The 22552-nt window shown below is 43.4% G+C and overlaps 1 protein-coding gene across 3 annotated transcripts in view; it reads left to right on the forward strand.

The window, feature by feature from the left end:
- Positions 1-22552, forward strand: part of GRIA3 (glutamate ionotropic receptor AMPA type subunit 3) — a 202981-nt gene that overhangs the window by 126419 nt on the left and 54010 nt on the right. For all 3 annotated transcript variants that reach the window (XM_083486398.1, XM_083486397.1, XM_083486399.1), the window contains 2 exons: positions 6947-7323; positions 22131-22329. In XM_083486398.1, coding sequence (XP_083342524.1) covers positions 6947-7323; positions 22131-22329 — 576 coding nt within the window. The remainder of the gene's footprint in view (positions 1-6946; positions 7324-22130; positions 22330-22552) is intronic.

Genomic DNA, 22552 nt, shown 5'->3' on the forward strand with positions numbered 1-22552 from the left:
ACAAGCTCAGTCTCACCCAGCAAGGATTTTGTAAAACACCTGGAGACTTCATGATGAAAATGTTCTTGCCCGGTGTGAAAAGCTATTCCTCTCCACTCAAATTGGAGCCATCCCTGCTTCTGTGAGCACATCAGCAACCCTCATCTGGGTTGGCGATCGTTCAATCATCTCAGCTGCCAGGAGGAGAAAGTAGACTTAATGGTGTTATGTTATACATGTTGTTTACTCCAAAGTAAGCCCCACTTTCTTCAGCAGGACATAAATATGTGTGAAATAGCCTTAGTCATTTTAGTGCTGAGGCAGGTAATATGCACTTTGGTCAGCAGCATCTGATGTGTTATTTGCAGATTATACATTAAGTAGAATTACATGGTAAAGTGTTTCTTGGAGTGGTTATCACTCTGGGCTGCAGGTAAATATATATACTATATTCATATATATATATATATATATATATATATATATATATATATATATATGAGAGAGAGAATGCCTGCTGGATGAGGCAAATGTCCCATCTAGTCCAGCATCCTGTTCTCACAGTGGCCAGAAAAGAAATTTGTAAGGATTAGGGGATTTTTATGCTTTAGCAAGGTCTGTATCTGACAATGGAGCACAGCAACTCTTCTCTGTAGGTTTTACCCCTATAAGGCAGTTGCAGTGGCTGAAGATCCCCACCTTCCCACAGCTGCCCAGATATCCTCCTTCCCCATGTCTTCCCCAGCAATCTGAGACTTTGCCAATGTGCCTGTCTCTGCTCCTCCCTCTTCATACATCTTCTGGTTCTGGGAGATGAGGGCAAGAGGGGAGCTCACCACAGCAGGAGGGAGAGACACCCTGGCTAATCTCTGCCTCTTCACCCACTTCTTCTCCAGCTTCTGCTTCTCCCTCTGATTCTGGACTGCCACAGCCTCTCCCAGCTCACTAAGCCCTGTTACGCCTTCAGCTTCCGACAACTCCTCTCCCCAGTCTTCTACCTCTGACCCCACCACCACTCTCCAGGCTCAGAGCTATCTTCCCTTGCGGGTCCCCCAGCTGGTGCCTCCTACCATTCCTGTGTCCATTCAGTCCATGACATCAGACACACACACACATACACACACACACACACACACACACACCCCTCTATCCTCCATCTAGGGAAGCAAGAAGCATTATCAGAATTCTATGCAGGCAAAACAAAACAAAAACCCAAGGAGGGTGTGGCCTGTGGAAGAAAGGCCTGGAGAGCTGTGGGCCTGAGGCTTCCATTCCCTGAACTAGGGGTCCTCCCCCTTCATTGGGCCCTGACAGACATCTGAATATTGTCCATGAAATATACTCAGAGTTGCAAAGTGATTTCATGCTATTTATTCAGCTCATAGTGGTGAGGAGGAATGAATGAAAGTCCCCTCACAGTATCTGCTTTATATACATTATTTACACAATGGGCTGCACATGATTGGCTAATCTCGGAATTCTACTGTAAGCCAATCAGGTTGTGGCTTCACTTCTATCTGGAGCAGGATTGGGTGGTTCCTGCCAACCAATCATACTGCTGCATTGTTCTAGGACCAATCAGACTGCTGCAGTTTGGATTCTATTCAACTCAGTACATAACAGTCCAACACAAAGTGATTTCCCCAGAACTGCTCAGTTAGCGCCAGCTCCAAGTTTTGGCCAAGATATTCTCAACAGGCCCCATTTTCTCTTTGGCATTGCAACCGCTGCCCCTTCCTTCACTTGCCAGTCTGCCAAACTGTCCTAAGGGAGAGCAGAAGAGAGGTAGATGTGATGCTTCTGCATCTCCTAACAGACTGCCTGCTCAGAAAAGGCAGGTGAGTAGGTAGCAGCAATGAAGAGGAGAGGAGGCTGAGCCCGGGGGCTCCAAAGGTTGACAGAGGGGTAGCCTGCATGGGTGCGGACCTTAGCAGCAACATGACAATGCTGAAACCTGGTGCTCTGTGCTCCGTGCAATTCTGTATCCATAACTCGTGGATTCTCCCCACCCGCTAGCCACATCTAACCTACTTTTCTCATGACCACACTGGCAATATCATTTCAGTTTGGGATCTGCTTACATGTCGCCCTACAGCAGATGCATCCAGTGAATGATAAAAGAGTTTGCAAACAATGAAATCTCCGTGCAAAAGCCAGCCTTCTGTAGGGTAGTTCGTCTCAGTTCAGAAATCTCCCTTGATCTTCTGGGATTAGTACAACTCAGAAGGCTGTTGTTCTGATGTGTTGCAGAGAGCCTCGGGTGTGTTACGTGAACATGATTGCACTTCTCAACCTCTCTCCACAGGGAGCACAATAGCTCTGAGTGTAAGGCTGGCAATGATACTGTGGTTTTTTTTAACAAAACAGGAAGGCAGACTTCTCTGCCTGAGCAGATCTGGACTTTCACGTTGCTGATGAACAAAGGTGGATTGATCATGTTTTCATTCATATGTCAGGTCCATTCTACTTTTGCATCAATCTGTTTTTTTATCATAAAAAAATGTGTTTAAATAAGTACTTTACACATGTATTTTATCACAACCTTTTTTCTCAAAAAAAAATTTAAATTTGGTTATCTCAGTATGGACATTTCTTAAAGTACTGTTTCCTCAAATATGTTTCTTTCTCTTCTTTGCACATTTTGGTGTGCAACTGAGAGCTGTATTGAAAAATTTGGAGAAATGTGAAATCCAAAGGGAAATTACTTTCCAAACCATGTAGTTTATGTTTGTGTGACTGGTTTTGAATTTATTTATTTTTTTATTAAACATATATCTTGCCCTTCTTTCTAAAGGAGCACAGGCACCCAGCAAACCTTCCTCTGATAACAAAAAGCAATTTAAAATATAATTTAAACATTTAAAAACTTTTATGTTTTGACAACTGCTTATAAGCCTGCTTGGCAAGGAAACCCATTGTGCCAAAGAGCCCTCCAGAGCCTGAATCTGGCATTACTTCTGCTTCTCTTTTCCCTTGCCAGCCAGTTGCTCCAGCTACTTTTCCCCAGCACTCAAATACAGGGCCAGCCCACCCTTGAGGCGAGGCAAGGTGACTGCCTCAGGCTGCAAGATCTACAGGGACAGCAGGTCCAGATGTAGATCTTTCTTCCCTCCTTGCTCCTGATGTAGATCTGCACTCACCCCTTCTTCCCTGGCAGGGACGGAGGCACCATTTTGTGGTTTGCATCAGGTGCCAAATTGTCTTGAGCTAGCCCTGAAGCACAGCTCCTTTAGATCTTATTTATTACACAGTTATAGGGGCCATGAATTGGCCAAAATATGGGGAGAGCCTAGGGTAGGGCTTGTGAATTTAATTAAGGAAGACCCCTGGCCCTGGTACCTTTTCCCATATAATTCAGCGCTGTTGTTCTGCCCTCAAAGTAAGGTTCCAGATGCATTTTTACTGCATGGGGAAACAGATGCGAGGGGAGGTTGCAAGGGAAACATAATAGGGGGGAGGATTAAGCTCCCTCCTTTCTGTTACTCTTTTTACTGCAAATCATGCCCTTTCCCCCAATTTGCAGTTTTTTTCTGCTGCCAAATATGTAATTTGCTCCTAATATGCTTGATCATCCCATGGTCTGCAGCACTTAAGTACAGTGGTACCTCGGGTTACATACGCTTCAGGTTACATATGCTTCAGGTTACAGACTCCGCTAACCCAGAAATAGTACCTCGGGTTAAGAACTTTGCTTCAGGATGAGAACAGAAATCGTGTGGCGTGGCAGCAGCGGGAGGCCCCATTAGCTAAAGTGGTGCTTCTGGTTAAGTACAGTTTCAGGTTAAGAACGGACCTCCGGAATGAATTAAGTACTTTACCCGAGGTACCACTGTAGCCCCAAGTTGGGTGCATTTGCTTAGACAAAATTTTACCTTGACAAGAAGGAAAGGAAGGAAGGAAGGAAGGAAGGAAGGAAGGAAGGAAGGAAGGAAGGAAGGAAATCAGGAAATTGGTAAGCAAATACTAGGGAACCTGCCACATTCTGCAATCCGGAAAGGTGACTCCTTTAACCTTGATATGAATTATGCAAATAGGCACATTTTTCCTTTTGCTTGCTTTGCATAATGCATTCTCTTACTCCTTGTCCTTGAGAGGGGGAAGGGATGGGTTGATGTGACCTGGAGCGCATCTCTGATTATTCAGCTGCTCTTCTGGATTTAAGCAGACACTTTGCCGTACATTTCCAAGCTTATCTCCACACCCATAAGGACTAGAACCTTTGCTTTCTGTATTTAAATGAAAACTGAACTTTGCCCCTCGTGGCCTTAAGGATTAGAGTTTTTAAAAAAAATTAAGACAGCCGTCACTCAATCTACTATGACTTGCACCAGAGCCAGGGGAAGGGAGTGTGCAGTTTGGTTCCTTCCACACTCCCTTTTTCATACCATTATTCTTCACAGAATCATGAAATTTCACACTCATTTTTCCCCCACCGCCAGCAATGGAGAGGCAGAAACATATGGCAGTTCATAGGGGCAGGGGGCTTAATAATAAAATGCCCACAAGGCCATTTGAAGATGAGCTCCCCTATAAAACAGTTCATTGTGGCAAATACACTTTTCATTCAAAAGATGGCTTTACTTTCTCTCAGGAGCTTAGGAGCCTGTCAGAAAAGTCAAGGGCAAAAAGTTTTTGCATTTCTCCAATGCCCCTGTGTGTCTTGTCTGGAAAAATGATTGTCTTATTTTGTATGCACGGTATTAATTTTGAATAACTATGCTACCAGCAACAGCAGCAGCAGCAAGGAATGGGATCTGAAGGAAGCCTGGTCTGTTGTGAAGTCAGTTCCTGCAACAGCCATGCTGAGCGGTTGCATAATTCATTAGTTTGGCTTGCGTTTGTCCACTGTGTGCTTAAACTGTCACAGCAGACAAGTGGCTCCCTCGAAGCTGGCCAGGCAGTCTAGCTGATGCTTATCCACATTGCGGCTTCTTCTGATGTTGCCTTAGTGGTGTGAGCACTGCAGCAGTGTGCGTCCCTCACAGAGCAAAGCTGGAAATTTGTGTCTCTTTCCCCAGAGGTTGCTCTTGCATACGTCTGAAATAACCTAAAGGCGCAAATATGTCCTTCCCTGCTGATACAATGGAATGGCCAGACAGTCCATAATTTGCCAGATGAGCCCTAATTAAGAACATAAAAAGAGTTCCATCTAGTTCATTGCCTTGTTTCCCACAATGGGAAGCCTTCAAGCATAGCTTGAAGACAACAGCCTTCTCTCCCTGCTGTTGCTCCCTAGCAAGAGCCATTCAGTGGTATACTGCATTTAAACATGGAAGCTCCATCTAGGCATCATGATGAACAGCTATGTGTTTCCCTTTAAATCCCTGTTACTTTGTTCAAAATCTACCTTTTGCATAAAGCACCCCCCCCAATTAATTTTTTTACCTTTTATTTATTTTATACCTTTCCTTTCTTCAGTCATGGAACCCAAGGCACCGCTTAGTGTCAGCAATGGGGTGGCCTCACTTTCCTTCAGACCATTAGCCCCAGCCAGCAGGGCCTCAAGGACAATAGGAGTTGCAGTCCAAAATCATCAGGAGGTCACCAGGTTGAGGAAGGCTGTGTTTGCACATTTATTAAGTGTATAGAGCACAGGCTAAACTGAGCCTGGACTCAGTTTCTGAAATGAAACTTCCCAGCATCCTCCTGCCACCCACACCCCTGGCACTGTTCATAGCATTAAAAATGTAGGTTCATGTCTTTGTGCAAAGACCTGGCTATCTTGATTACCTTGGCAGAAAGCATTCATCCTTTTTTTATAAGCTATTTCAATTTGGGGACAGATCTTCTTCCCTAGTGAGTTCTCACCTCCTTTGACATCTTTTGAACAATTGTTTCAATATCAAATCTGTGTCAGAGTCATGCATAACCTCATTTTTACCCTATTTTTGAGACTTTGCCTCTTGGGGTCAGTTTCTGCTTTCGCTTGAAAGCACTGGACCATTTTGCCTATGGGTCTTCACTACATTGTGGGCCCTCTCCCAAACATTACTGGGTTGGCAAGTGTGTGTGCTTTAGGGGGGCTGGGGTGGAGCAGAATGCCAGAACTTGACTTGGTGTCAAACACCTTAAATAGCAACTGAACGGGATGGTGTTCTCCCCCACCAAAACTAAGAAAGGAAAAAAGGCAGTAGGCTGCATACATTCTGCAAAAGTGCAGAACGATAACAGGAGATAGCATTAACCACAAAACACAAACTTCCTGATTCTTTTTTTTATTTCTAGCCTTTGTGCTCCAAAGATTGGCTTGAAGATGTTTGAGCAATGACTGGGGGATTCCTAGATACTAGAAGAGTGGCGGCAGGATAAGCTTTCCACACTTTCAAAACATATGGGCACTTATACTCTTTATTATAGCTCTGTCTTGGGGATCACTGTATGTGAAGCAATGTAAGGAATCATGAGGGGTATAAATGACCTAAGAACTACTGAGATATAATATGTGTGAGGTGTTGGCGTGGGTGGCTTTTAAAGAGGATTAGACAAATTCATGGGAGATAAAACTCTCGCTGGCCTCAGACCACAATGGCTATGTTCTACCTACATAGTTAGGAGGCAAGTGGGGAGAGAACTATTGTGCTCAGGTGCTGCTTCCAGAGTAAGAACAGCATGCGGGAATAGATGGGCTCTTATGACATGAGTGCAACAGCACCCTCCCCTCTTGCAATTTCCAAGAACTGGTATTCAGATACACACTGCCTCCAATACTGCTGAAGGTGCATAGCAATTGTAGCCATTAACCACTGCTGGCTTTATCCTCCACGAGTGTATCTAATCCTCATTTAATGCCATCCAGCCTTTGCCTCCATGGCGCCCTCCATAGGTTTTGGTTGAGGGTGATAGGAATTGGAGGTCGCCAAGTTAGCAGAAAGGCTGATCTATATAAATGCCTTTTGTTTTTATGCAAAGATGGCAGGGATACCTGGCTGTAATTCTCTCTTCTCTTTTCTGTGTGTTGTCTTTTCAGAGAGCAGACATTGCAGTTGCCCCGCTGACTATAACTTTGGTCCGAGAAGAAGTCATAGACTTTTCCAAGCCATTTATGAGCCTGGGCATTTCCATCATGATCAAGAAGCCCCAAAAGTCTAAACCGGGGGTCTTCTCCTTCCTGGATCCTTTGGCCTATGAAATTTGGATGTGTATAGTCTTTGCTTACATTGGAGTCAGCGTGGTTCTGTTCCTAGTCAGCAGATTCAGCCCTTACGAGTGGCATTTGGAGGACAACCAGGAAGAACCACGAGACCCTCAGAACCCTCCTGACCCTCCAAATGAGTTTGGAATATTTAACAGCCTTTGGTTTTCCCTGGGTGCCTTTATGCAGCAAGGATGCGATATTTCTCCAAGGTTTGTTTTTTTTCCACCCCATATCACACTCCCATCACCTTTTTGCATTTTATGGTCGTTGGCTGATGCCATGGTGCATATATGCTTCTTTCTCAAACATGCTTTCCAAATTTTTATTTTGACATTCCATCCAATGCTAAGCTTCCTCCATCAAGCCACAATTGCTTGCCGGCGTTCGCCCTTGAAAAGAAACGTCTGTGACGGGCATTGCTTTTCAATGCCTCTCATCCGTGCATCACTGCCAGAACTTATATACACCATGTTGAGACTGTAAAATGCATCGGGTTTTTACATCTTTCAGCAATACTTGGAGGGTTACCGTGTTTTTGCTGCATCTCTCATTTTACGGTCATCTGCTTGGTGCATATAACACTTTGATTTCTGCTTTGCAAAACAAGAACCAATGCCTTTGCAAAGCCACACATGCAACAGCATTTTAAAAATAAAAATAGAAACCCTCTATGCTGCTCACCATTATTCACACTAGCTTTTTAAGTTTTCGTCATGCCTTCATCTTCTTGTCTTTTTTCCCTCTCATCCATGACTTACGTTGTTATCTGATATTCATTCCTTCATACACATCCTCCAGAACTGTTATGTCTTGCCTTGTGTACATGTTGTTCTGAAAAACAAATTTGCTCGGATCTCCCAGTCTTTTAAACATAGGTCAGAGCCTTGACTGACAACGTTACGTTGGGACACGTCAGGGAAACTAGATAAATGCAGATTGAATGTAAGTTGGTGTGGGACAGCAAAACAAAACAAAAAATTCAAATAGCCAGCTTACATTTAAAAAATGTATCATTTCCAATCTCTAGAAGTACAAGGGTTAAAGCTTTTGAAATAATACAAAGAGGAGGCCTCTTTGTGAGGCCTGCTCCTCACCACTCATTATGGCTACAGCCCCAATCCATATTGTCTTTGCAACAAAGGCTGCCATGTTTCAGATCCTCTTTTTCATTTAAAAAAATAATAAATCTTATTTGTATTAACTCTTGGTATGGCATATCTCAGCAATCCTACGGAAAGAGGCAATGCTTTTGAATTTTAAAGACACTTTAAAAAAGCCTTTTAGTAACAGTTTTACAAAACTGGAGATCTACCTTCAGGCAATGTCCACATTAGTGTGTCCTGTGCCAAGAAAAGTACAGTGGTACCTCGGGTTATGAACTTAATTCATTTCAGAGGTCCGTTCTTAACTCAAAACCGTTCTTAACCAGAGGTGCACTTTCACTAATGGGGCTTCCCGCCACCGCCGCGCGATTTCCGCTCTCATCCTGGAGCAAAGTTCTCAAACTGAGGTACTACTTCCGGGTTAGCAGAGTTTGTAACCCGAAGTGTTTGTAACCCGAAGCTTTTGTAACCTGAGTTACCACTGTACTCAATTAACTGAAGTTCTGCTCCCTCCTAAATCCCTCCTGATTTCTGAACTTAAGGGGGCAGTCTCCTAAAAAAAGCTCAACAAATTCGGCTGCTCCCCCTAACAAAAATCCTATTACTGGCTACTCCCATGATCCGAAAGATTTTCTGCTTGTCCAATGCTTTCTAGACACAGGTCTGAACAGTTTTCGGTTGCTCCCCCTGCCCCCACTTTCCCTGGGAAAACCCACTCTTTACTGCTGAATTGGAGCAAACGTCAATACCTGGAAAACCCAACAGATGTTTGCTTCTATTCCACAGCAAAGAGTGGGATTCCCCTGGGGGAAGCAGTGGGACAGCAGAAGGGCTTACCCACACTTAGCTTTTGCCCAGCTCTTTCTAGGCACTGGCCCAAGCTTAAAAGCTCCATATCCAAGCATATATATATATATATATATATATATATATATATATATATATATACTGCCTGCAAACATCAATTCAGGTTTTCTGTGGGTTGCTGTTTGCTCCAATTGAGCTTAAAAAAGCAGGTTTTCACAGGGAAAGCTCCTGAGCAAAAAAATAAAAAAGGGGGGGGCTCATAAACAGAGCCTTAAAGCCTGGAATGAGCAGGGAAAAGGCAAGTGTGAATGAGCGCTAAGTCTGAATGAGCCCTTATTCATTGAGACTGAACTGTGCAAACACAAAAGCTTTTTAACAGAAGCGTGTTGCAATGTATTGATGAAATCTGAGAAGGGAGCATGGACATAGCCAGGATTTTGGGGGTGGGGGTGGGCAGGCCTTTTGTTGGGGGGCCAGAACCTCAGTTAGCTATGTATTTTTATTGATTGGGAGGGCAGCTGCCCCTCCCTGCCTCCCCCTTGGCTATACCCATGGAAGGGAGATTTATGTTGTTTTTCTGATGAAATTGCCCCCCGCTCTATTGAAAGCTACTTTCTGTCAGGCCAGGCTATGTAGACCACAGTTGTCCACTCTCAGTGGTAGCCAGAGGAGGATGCCCAATTAGGGCAAATGGGGCACTGCCCCACCAATTTCAGTCTTCTTTCAGCAATCTCCACCTGTCTGCCTTCTTATTTGCAACTATTCCAGAGAAATAGCACTGCCCATCAATTTCTCCACCATAAGTCTTGCCCTTGTAGGATTTAACAAGTAGGAGGATGGAAGCAAAAGGAGAATTAGTTGGTTCTGCCTGCCATTTATTATGACTCTGCCTATCATTAGCTCTGGCTCCACCTACTGCTGGTCTCTCTACCTTGCACCCTCCCAGTCCCATTGAGTACCAGCCACCAGTAGCTCTCCAGAATGCCATCACCTGGTGCCTGAACCTTCCAGCTGAAGATGCCTGGGATTCATGTAGAGCAGGGGTCAGCAAACTTTTTCAGCAGACAGCCAGTCTGCTGTCCCTTCAGACCTTGTGGGGGGCCAGACTATATTTTGGGGATAAAAATAAACGAATTCCTATGCCCCACAAATAACCCAGAGATGCATTTAAAATGAAAGCACACATTCTACTCATGTAAAAACACGCTGATTCCTCGACCATCCATGGGCCGGATTGAGAAGGTGATTGGGCTGGATCCGGCCCCTGGACCTTAGTTTGCCTACCCATGAGGTAGAGACCTGCATGCAGATGGTGAAACAGAGTTGCCATGAGTCCTACTTTGCATGAGTCCTACTATTTGAAGTGCTTCTCCTTTTCCCGTGCCTAGAAAGTATGGCCCCAAGTGGCTTTCCACTTGTGCTGGGCTTTCTAGACATGGGTCTCAGTGGTTTTGCCTTTGCCCTGCTGCTTCCCCCGGAAAACCCACTCTTTAGCACCAAATTGGAACAAAAGGCAATATGCAGAAACCCGGTTGCTATTTGTTCTGATTCAACACTAAACCATGGGTTTCTCCAGGGGAACAAGATGGGGATGAACCCCAGATTGGGTTTAAAGGTAAAGAGCCATTAGAAGGGAGATCTAGGACCTTGAAGTTACACATCAACAGTTAGCACCTAGGTAGCAGGTTCAAAATGCAAACAAGTCACCTGTTCACTGTCTTCCCCAGTATGGGAAGTTACATGATATTTCATATGCAATGCTATATCCTATTTTCTCCCCTTTTTTGGCCATACCTATGTGGCTACCCTAGCACATGTGCTGTCAGTCAGCGCTTTTTTCCTGGGGGTATTCAAGGGTATGCAGTGCCAGCACCTATTTTTTAAAAAAGAAAAGCACTAGTTCAAAGTGTGGTTCTTACTGTAAGGACTTCATGTTGAGTACCAGCACCATTTTTCCAGAAGAAAAGCACTGCTGTCAGCGTGTAATGATCTCTCCCTTTCATTGCTATTAGTTGCAGAGTGGGAGTCAGGCGCCCTCTTGCACCTATTTCCCCATCTTCAAGGACTAACGATAGCTTCAGGGATGGGTTTTTTAGGAGGCCGATATAATATTTGCAAGAACGAAAGATCAAGACTGTGGATCTAGATGACAAAGAGTATTGATGAAATTAAATGGGACTGGACCAGAATTCACACAAAGTCGTGACTGCATGTTTGTTATAGTCACATTAAGATCCAAACCTTACGATCTGTCCAGCTGTTCATGTGCAATGCCTCTATAAGGATTTGTTGATGGCCAAACAAATTTCTGTCATAATACCCTTCTGTATATGAGTAGCTTATAGCCTCCTTCATGTGCCCGTGTGCTTTGTAGTTTAATCCTGAAACCTGTAATGAGACCCTGCCTCTCTGCTTGCTGTTAAGATAGTGTGTAGCGATAGCATTTAAATTGCTGTTGACCATGTGTTCACCCATTAAAGGACCGGGAAAATAAGCATGAGGCATCACATGGAAAGCTGCAGGCTTTATGTTTATTTCCACTAGACCTGTTTTTCAGCTGTAAATAGAATCCCATAGGATTTCTGTTAGGCTCTTTAGATGACTCTTAACATGTTCAGCAATCTCTCTTTTGCATAATGAATGGGACATTTTCTCTCCTTATCAGCGTCCCAATTTTGGATGCTTCAAGAAGGCCTATGAAAGATCAAAGTTGCTGTAATATGAGTAGCTCTATGAGTCTATCAGTCTATGAGTAGCTAATGTTATTAAAGTTCCCAACCCACTCTCGGCTGCTCCCCATGCCTGGAGATTAGTGGGGGGGGGGCAATTCAAGAAAGCCCAACATTTTGTCAGTAATTAGCACTGTGTTGTGGCCAAACCAGACAACGAAACATCAGAAGATTTACCCACAATTCAATACAAGTAATTAATATTTTATTTGTGCAGAAGAACATTTCTGCCTCTGCCTTTCAGCTCAGAGGGGTCCTCAAGGCAATTCATAATAATAAAATATAAATAAATGTACAATATGACAATAAAAATTGTAGATACATTTTTTAAAATAACAAATGCCAGAGAGCATTAAAGGAGAAGTGAATGAAACAGAATATGTAGTGGGATTTAAAACACATAGTAAACCAACTTGTAGAAATAAGGGGGGGGAGGCTTGGGGGGGGAGGCTTGTCTGCCTGTCCAAAAGCAGTAAGAAAGGGGACAGCCCAGGCCTCTCAAAGGAAGCAATTCCACAGTCTAGGTGCTGCAACTGAGAAGGCCCTGTCCTATATCAGAAAACAAACCAGAATGCTTTCTTAGCATTACATGTAAACCAATGCTAATGGTTTGTTTCTCTCTATACATACCACAGGAATGCTCCATATTATATTCTTCTTGTGGTTTGAAGAAGAGAAACAATAATGGCTTGTTTCAGTATGGCATAGCAAAGGGAGGCAGGTTGGCATGATTTGAGTAGCATGCATGCACCAGCATGCTTGCTCATTCCTGGTAAGCCATAGTTTTTAAACACTGGTTCACCATTATGTGCAAACCAGACCAATGATTCTTATTGCTAAAGAGACAATCAACTTTTGAAGCAGAACAGACGCATGTTCCTTCAGCAGTGGGAACTGCTCAGGGGTGGAGGACAATGAGCCAAACCTCTGCTGCGCATACTTTCCACCCACCCACCCACAATTGCATACCCTTCCTGTGGATCCCAGCCACTGCTCTGTAAATGTGAAGAAGCTGAACAAGGTTTTCATTTGTTCAGAAGATACTGAGCCTATAGTCCGTTTTTTAATATCACTAGTTAAAGGAGTTTAAGTCCTCCGGTGTGAGATTTGTTGGAGTACATTTATGGAATGAAAGCATGCAGAGCTGTTAGACAGACAAGAATTCTGGGAGAGACTTCACTGTTGGACTTCCTGACCCAGACTCTTTCAAGTTGCCTTTGTGTGAAACAGCCAGAACACCTAATGCCTAGTTAGACCTATAATAGGTGAGTATTTGGTGTGGAAATTCCTGAGGGTATGCCCTTACTTAATTTTGGATTTTTAGCTGGAATGAGCTACTCACTGCATTGGATTCTTCATGAGAATTAGCATTTATCCAGGAAATTGAGTTCTGTTAGATGATAATGATTATCATTAATTCACTCATTCATTCATTTTATATTCCACCCTTCCTCCCAAAGGAGCATAGGACAGCAAACATATCAATAATAATAAAAATGTAAAATAGTATAAAACATTCTAAAAACAGATAAAATAATGCCACATTTCTGTGGGATGCTTCACACAGTACATTTTTTTAGGTGCACATCTAGGATTTTCTCACTGGGCACCTAAAACATAGAACATCAGTGTGATGAATGCATGCATCCTTCCCAAGGAACACAATTCTCTGCAATTGATTATTCAAAGCCCCAGATTTTGGAGGACCCCTGGACTAAACTCGCTCCTTGGAGTCCCTTCCCTCAATGAGTCTACCTTCTTGTTGCAGCAGCTCTAGGGGAATCTTGTCCAGCAGCCTCCTGCCTGGATGTGGGCTGTTGCCAGATGTCTGACTGTTGATGCCAGCCCGGGTTGTACACCGAAGGCTTTCTTCTGTTCACTATGTGAAATGGCCTTAAGACCCATTCAGGTGTTCCTCTCTCCCATGCAATGATGTGGGAAGTAGGAACATACATGGATACAACATCCCACAAAGGGTCTTGCCTGACCATAAGGGAGCTAAACCAGATTATGTCCATCTGTTTCACTGGAAGTACTTACACAACCTGCAAAACAATTTCCAACTTGTTTTGAGCAGCAGGCTAAATGAGTTGACTACTTTCTCTCTGGATTGCATTCATGTCAAAGGAACAGGTCTGATGTTCACTGCTCTAAAATAATAATAATAATAATAATAATAATAATAATAATAATAATAATAATAATTGAAAGCATTGTATGAGTCTGCTTGCTTCAAAATATCCAGTTTCAATTTGTTTTGCCAGGACATAAGCATGGACTCAAGCATCCCCATGAAACACCTGTGTTTCCCAAGTGATTATGTTCTAATTGTGGCATATTTCCTGGGTTAGTGTCAATTAATTCACATAGGTTTGTGTCCCACACTCAAGGTGACATGGCAATGAAGCAGTTGTAAGAGAGAAGCAAGTTGGGAGATCTTGTCATAGATCTCCCATCTCATATCTGCCCTGACGTTGTAACTATATGCCCTTTCCTGCTAGCAACACATCGCATTGTCCAAAAAATGAGGTCTTCCTACTAACAGAGATGGTCCTTATCAGGAGATCCTGATTGTGGCAGGTCCAGGGGACTCTTGTCAATCAGCCTCCTGCTTGGGTGTGGGCCCTTGACAAATGCCTGGCCAAGCTCCTTCCCAAGCTTGGCGATGGTGGCACTGGTGGAGCCGACCTTCTGATCAGCAAGTCCTAGACTCTGTGGTTTAACCCACAGCACCACGCAAAGACTTAGTAAGGTTTTCTAATTTATATTTACACACACACACCATCTGCTTTTGAAAGTTCCATTGCCCCCCAAATAACAATAACAATAACAATAATAATCCAGTTTGTCCTGTGGCATAAGGGGTTGCTCCTGGAGGACCAAACCAGATCATTTGGTTAAAGATGCAGCAAAAGATGCAACTATGTATCTTTGGCTGTGTTCATACCTCATGTTTAAAGTTTATTTAAAGGCACACGGGGGTCGCACCCATACTACACATTTAAAGAAGTGTTGTACCCCTTTAAGCAATCCTGGCTTCCCTGAAAGAAGCATGAGAATTCATCCTTCACAGTTCCTAGAACCGTTAGCAAACTACAGTCCCTAGGATTCAATGGGAGAAGTCTCATGTGTATTGAATTTGCTTTGATTGCATGGGCTGCTGGAGAGATGCCTTCTGCACAGCACAGTTCTGCACCTCTCGCATTTTAAGCACAGGGCTTCCACCTAGGAGAATCCTTGGAACTTTAGTTTATGAAATATACTCAGAGTCGCAAAGTGATTTCATGCTCTTTATTCAGCTCATAGTGGTGAGGAGGAATGAATGAATGTCCCCTCACAGTATCTGCTTTATATACATTATTTACACAATGGGCTGCACATGATTGGCTAATTCCGGAATTTTACTGTAAGCCAATCAGGTTGTGGATTCACTTCTATCTGGAGCAGGATTGGGTGGTTCCTGCCAACCAATCATACTGCTGCATTGTTCTAGGACCAATCAGGCTGCTGCATTCTGAATCCTATTGTTCTAGGACTAATCAGACTGCTGCATTTTGGAGCCTATTGTTCTAGGACCAATCAGATTGCTGCAGTTTGGATCCTATTCAACTCAGTACATAACAGTTTACCCCTACAATTCCCAGCCCCCTTAAAAACTACTGGGAAGGCAGCACTTGGGAAGGGGAGACTGTTCTCTCCACTTGTCTCTTCAGATAGGATCCATTCAGAATTCAGTGAGTTCTGTTTCTATGTATTGTTTTGCTTCTAGTTTTTTATGGTTTTAAATTTATTTATTTATACTCAGTTATTGGAATGGGAGTGCTGCAACTCTCAAGTCCTGTTTGCAGGCCTCCAAGGGTCCAGAATCCTGTCTGCAAACTGGACCTGAGAGCAGCAGCAAATGGTGGGTGCAAATGATTTAGAACATGGGAAGAGCCTGCTGGATTGGGCCAATGTCCCATCTAGTCCAGCATCCGTCTTTCACAGTGGCCAGCCAGATGCCAATAGAAGGTCTGTAAGCAGGACCTGGGCAAAACATCCCCCTCCCCAGTTCCCAACATCTGGCTTTCAGAAGCATAGTGATTCCAACAAGAGGAGGTAGAACATAGCCAGCTCAGCAGCTAGAAACTGATACTCTGACCCTGAAGGAATTTTCCTAATCTTTTTAGAAAGTTGGTAGATACTTTAAAATGCTTAAAGAACATAAACAAGCAAACAGGAATCTCAGTGGGATGGTAAACCAAAGACAGCCAGCATTTTCCCCTTGCACCTAAAAATCTCTTTACACAGCACTTTAGATCCCAGCCTGCATCTCTAGATCTCTGTCCTTTCCAAAAAAAAAAAAAAGCCAGCTACAGGAATACTTTGTGGTCATCAAGAATCATGCCAATTGACTTCAACAGAAGTAAGTGGGATTAAAAGTGCTCCAGATTAGAGTGCCTAATGACAATTTGTCTAAGACAGAGAGATGCATAATTTGTAGTCAAGAGTATAGTTAAACATTCACGATGTTCCCATTAAAGACTGAGTAAATGTTCTGTAAATATAATGTAACTGTTGCGTAAAAATGCATCTGTTTTGTCCTTGTTGTTAACATGCTATTATTTTAACAACATGCATCCACTCAAATTTTCCTCTCAAGGTATGCTATTTACTTTGATTTCATGATAACAGCTAAAGTTCATTTGTTGAGGAAGGCGCTCTTAACTGCAATTGATTTTGTGCTTATTTTCATGTATCTGACCACTCTGTGTACTTTGCATAAATACTATTGAGAGGACAAGTGCAATTTAGAGGGAGAGGGGAAACCACTGACTTTTATAATCCTAAAGTTTGTTTTGGGGACCAGGGATTTGGGGTTCAGAAGAATATTGGTACTCCTTGCAGGTGGTATCATTATAGATTGATAGCTCAGTTGGTTAGAGCATGGTGCTGATAACGCCAAGGTTGCAGATTCGATCTGCTGCATATTCCTGCATTGCAGGGGGTTGGACTAGATGACCCTCGGGGTCCACTCCAGCTCAATGTGTCTATGTTCTGTGTCATTAATTTGAAATCTGTTGTGCATGCAGTTCATTTTGTGCTAAACTCACACACAAATTAAAGTTGCAGAGATAATGGGTTTCATCTAATTTCTACTTAGAGTAGACCCATTAAAACTAAGGAACCTAAATTAGTCATGCCTATTAGCTTCAACTGATCTACTCTGAGTCAGACTAGCATTGAATACAGCCCAATATACTTGAGAGCCCATGAGTATCCTACTGGGGAAAGCTCTGGGCTTTATAGTCTTCTCAAAGACCAAGAGAATACAACCCCAATATAATTTGGACAAGTCATTATTGTAGGTCACACAGTGGGTTTGGTATTCTATTCTGGCGTAGATTCCAGTGTTCTGAAAGTGAATGAGGGAGATGTGCTTCTTTTATCATGGTCAGGCCATTACTCGCTGTAGGTTTTCTGATTACAGGTTTTCCATACATCTACCAGGGTGGAAGTCCAGTTAAGTTGATTCACCCTTGGAAATTTACTGGCCCAATTGGTTTCCAGAGTGCTCTCTTTTGTCCCTGTTACCAATAGCTCTTGGGTGGGTGGTTGCTGTGGGGAAGGGGCAGCTATAAGGGGTATCTACTCTTGTGGTTTAATCAAATTTAAGTAAGTCTCTCCCTGATTTACTGGGCTGGGGTCTGCACCAAACGATGATAACTAGAACACTGAGGGAGGGAAAGTCTCACAACATGAAGCATTTAAGAAAGTAAAGCTCACATGCTGAATTAATGAGTGACTATGAAGAGGGGCGCGGGTGGCGCTGTGGCTTAAACCACAGAGCCTAGGACTTGCCGATCAGAAGGTCGGCGGTTCGAATCCCCGCAATGGGGTGAGCTCCCGTTGCTCGGTCCCTGCTCCTGCCAACCTAGCAGTTTGAAAGCACGTCAAAGTGCAAGTAGATAAATAGGTACCACTCCAGCGGGAAGGTAAACGGCGTTTCCGTGCGCTGCTCTGGTTCGCCAGAAGCGGCTTAGTCATGCTGGCCACATGACCTGTACGCCGGCTCCCTCGTCCAGTAAAGCGAGATGAGCGCCGCAACCCCAGAGTCGGTCACGACTGGACCTAATGGGCAGGGGTCCCTTTACCTTTACCTTTATGAAATGGGGCCATGCACATCACCCATATGTTGATGCAAACATCAGTAAAGGGGGAATCATTGGTTGAACAGGGTTCCATATTGTGTAGAATCCTTCATGAGTCCAGCTGTACACAGTGAAGGATATTCCTTTTCAGCCACCTGTGTCGAAGCACACACATTTCGCATGACTTCAGGGATGGGTCTAGCCAGCACAGTTCCAACCCCTGCATATGTGTTGATTTGATGCATGAGTATTACTTCCTGAATTGTGTATTAACCATACACTAGTGGCTGATGCAAAGAAGGTGGTGTGTTTTTCCCCTTCAGCACTTGGTGAACTAATGCAAAATCATATCTCTAGATTTGTGGTGATGAAAAAGTTTTCTTACAATGACTTGGCTTATTATAAATTCCTTCTGCATTTTTATAAATTTGCTAGGGAGAATGAAGTGACTAAATATTTGCAGTCCTCTTCCGGGACAATGCTGGCTAAAATGGAAATCTGCCAGAGACTCAATTGCCAAAACAGAATATGCATGCTTTGGAACATTGGGTTTTAGACATGCAAATTCCAATTAACATAAAATACACCAGAACATCTCCTCATGTCTCTCTGTGTTAGACTTAGATATTCAAAGTCCCAGTAGGATCCGATCAAGAAAGCTTGCTGATACATATTTTTCCCAAAATAATTACATATTTCCATTCACTGAATATTTTACATTTATGTTTGCTTAATCTGGCAATATAGAACAGTTATTGCATTTCTAAAATTGCACAAGTGCTCCTGTTAAGCAGAATAAAATGACCAAAAGAAATAGTAATTGGGGAAGGTCCATAGTGAGTCACATTTTGAAACGTTTTCTTCAAAAAAGAACTAAAAGGAATAGAAATAGGAAACTGCCTTACGCCAAATCAGACCATTGGCCCATTTATCATAGTACTGTCTACACTGACTGGGGTGGCTGTCTAGGGTTTCCCAGAAATGCCAGAGATTGAACCTGAGACCTTCTGCATGCAAAGCAGATGTTCTGCCACGGATGCTCAGTGTTCCCTCCTCCCCACCAGTGATCTAGTAGTGGTTAATTTTGAGGTAGGAGTTCATCCCAACAGCCTTTATATCCCATCCCTCTTCCCATAAATGCAAGCCTAAAATGCTAACATAGCACCCAACAGGATCCAATAATACCCATATAAGTAAGATCAACATGGCTACAATCTTCTGCACAGCTTCTTGGGAGAAGGTTCAGTGGGCTTACTTCTTACATCATAGGTTCAACCCATAAAACACATTGAGCTTTAACTAAATATATTCAGCAAGCTGAAATACAACCTTTAGCTTCTGCACAGCTTCTTGGGAGAAGGTTCAGTGGGCTTACTTCTTACATCATAGGTTCAACCCATAAAACACATTGAGCTTTAACTAAATATATTCAGCAAGCTGAAATACAACCTTTAGCTTTTATTTAGAACTGCATTTAATCTTGTAACAATGAGTGTTACAATTTAAACTGCTGGACTGAAGGATGAACCCCTGCTCTGAAGGAGCGTCTCCACCCCCATCGTTCAGCCCGGACATTGAGGTCCAGCACCGAGGGCCTTCTGGCGGTTCCCTCACTGCAAGAAGCCAAGTTACAGGGAACCAGGCAGAGGGCCTTCTCGGTAGTGGCGCCCTCCCTGTGGAATGCCCTCCCACCAGATGTCAAAGAGGACAATAACTACCAGACTTTTAGAAGACATCTGAAGGCAGCCCTGTTTAGGGAGGCTTTTAATGTTTGATGTAGTACAGTATTTTAATATATTTTTTGGAAGCCGCCCAGAGTGGCTGGGGAAGCCCAGCCAGATGAGCGGGGGTATAAATAATAAATTATTGTTGTTATTATTATCAAAGAAAAAAAGTGCCTAGCCTCTGTTTAGTTCTTTTCATCATTCTCTGACATCCGCTTTGCTAATCTGTTCTCACAGACAAACTCGAAATCCTCCTTCACTTGTCAAAGCAAGGAGTGTCAGTGATTCTGGTGGTTTGATGAATGTCATTGCCACTAATGTATAGGTGCTGCACTTCCCTGCATCCACCCCATACTGCACCACTCTTCCCTCCCCAGTTTTTTTCCCATTTTGACAGTTGTTATTATTATTATTATTATTATTATTATCATCATCATCATCATCATCATCATCATCATCATCTGCCCATCTGACTGGGTGGCCCCTGGCACTCTGAGTGGCCCCCAACAAAATATTTAAAACACAATAAAACATCAACCTTTGAAAACCTCCCTGAACAGGGCTGCCTCCAGGTGTCTTCTAAAAGTCAGATAGTTGTTTATCTGTTTGACATCTGATGAGAGGGCATTCTACAGGGCAGGTGCCACTATCAAAAAGGCCCTCTGCCTGGTTCCCTGTAGCTTCACATCTCACAGTGAGGGAACCAGCAGAAGGCCCTTGGAGCTAGACCTTGGTGTCTGGGCTGAGTGATGGGTGGAGACACTCTTTCAGGTATACTGGGCCGAGGCTGTTTAGGGCTTTAAAGGTCTGCACCAACACTTTGAATTGTGCTCGGAAATGTGCTGGGATATGGCTACTATATCCTTTTCTATCCTCCCCTCCCCTCCCAAAAAAATTATTTAAAGCATGACCATCAACCTTTTCAGATACCATACATAAACAATTGATGCTGCCGCATACTGTGTCAAACTATTGGTGCATTTAGCCTATTATTGTCTTCTCCAGTTGGCAGGGCTTGGCAGACGCCATGTCTTACAGTCAGTGTGGGTGATATTAAGGCAGCTTCCTATGTTCCTATCAACTTACATACAATGCATGGAGGGAAGGAGGCCGCACATTTCCCACTGGGCCTGCCCCCTCATAGTCTTTATAAAACCTACACACGCACAAGTGGAACAAGCAATCTGTACACTAAAAATATGCAAGGAACAGATTGTGCAGGCAGAGCCTACACACATGCAGTTTTTTTATATATACAGTAAACGTAGGCATTGTCCAGACAGCCTGATCAACCTAGCTAGCAAGTAAAGCTCCAGAATTAGAAACAGCGTTGATGTCAGAGGTGGCGAAGGTAGGGAGGCTGAGGGAAGTCAAGGAAGAAAGAACTCTGTGGGTAGGAAGGGAGCTGAGAGTTAAAGAGGAGGAGGAGGAGGATATGAGTCCTCCTTTCCGTTGACATTCTCAGGGAAGGACTGTTGGAAGCAAGTTCATTTTGACTCTGATGTATGTGAATGTTGCGTGTATTGGGGATATTGTGGGGGTGAGGGGGAGCGAGAGAGAGAATGGCCATTTACATTCAACAAGTGTAAGGCAAATAGTTGAGGTGTGCACCCTGAGTGTTTCATATGTGACTTTCAACAAATGTGCAGTCTGCATACCTGTGTGTATGCGATTGTTGAGTTGTGCAAATCTAGTACACTTGTTCACACAAACGTATGTACAGATGTAGAGGCAACTTGTGCAGGTGCTCAGTGTAGCATATGAATAACGAGAGAGAGAGAGAGAGAGAGAGAGGTGGAGTGGAAGAGGTATTTACACACACACACACATGCGCGCACACACACACACAAAGCCATACTTTATTTAGAGTTCAATGCATGCTAACAACACACACATGTTCTATAGTTACAATGAATGGAAACAAATGCAAACAGAGGGTGGATGAGGTGCTCCACCATAGCATGTGGGGGCATATTTTGGAATCAGTTCTCACCTCTCTAACCCTAACCCTAACCCTAACCCTCTCATGATTGGGTGCCTAGACTGGCCTATAGACTTGCTGGAGTAGAGTACTTCAGTTAAGGGCCAGGTGAGTTGAATTAGCAGACACAGCACATGAGTTGTTAATTTGGCTAGAGATACAATGTGGAAAGATGCTCCGGTGTTCCACCCTTGCATTGATTAAAGACAGCCAGAGCTCTGCTCAGAAGAGGATAGTAGCCATGGTGAGATCTAATTTTCTCTTGACTCTACCCACTCTGTGAATGGATTGTCAGCCCATTAGGTGCAGCATAATAGGGGTTTTGGCACTGGTGGTTTTCATGCCATGATTATTGATGATGTTGGGGCCTCTTTTAATGCCAGTATGGGTGTCTAGCTCTCTCTCTCCCTCTCTTTCTCTCTCTCTCCCTCTCTTTCTTTCTCTCTCTCTCTCTCTCTCTCACACACACACATCTTCTCTTCTCAAAGAAGACCAAAGACTTGTTTTTATAACCAATATAACCTCATCTCCTCTTTCTTAGATCTCTCTCAGGGCGAATTGTTGGTGGCGTCTGGTGGTTCTTCACCCTCATCATTATCTCTTCCTACACTGCCAACCTTGCTGCCTTCCTTACGGTGGAAAGGATGGTGTCTCCCATAGAAAGTGCTGAAGACTTGGCTAAGCAGACCGAAATAGCCTATGGAACTCTGGATTCAGGCTCAACCAAAGAATTTTTTAGAGTAAGTTTCCTGGTTTTTGTTACAATGGCTAAACTATTTCATTATTATTATTAGTAGTAGTATTTTAAAAAAAGAAGCACAATCACCCTTTGTTCACTCAGCATGTTTGTGTATGTGGAGAAGGATTGCAGCTACTGGAGCTGCTCCATCTTCAGCCTAACACATGAATGTAATCTATGTGCACACAACCTATAAGCATGTAGGCACTGTGTGTGCAATTAAA

The sequence above is a fragment of the Podarcis liolepis genome (genome assembly GCF_965112155.1).
Source record: "Podarcis liolepis genome assembly, chromosome: Z".
Classification (NCBI taxonomy): Eukaryota; Metazoa; Chordata; class Lepidosauria; order Squamata; family Lacertidae; genus Podarcis; species Podarcis liolepis.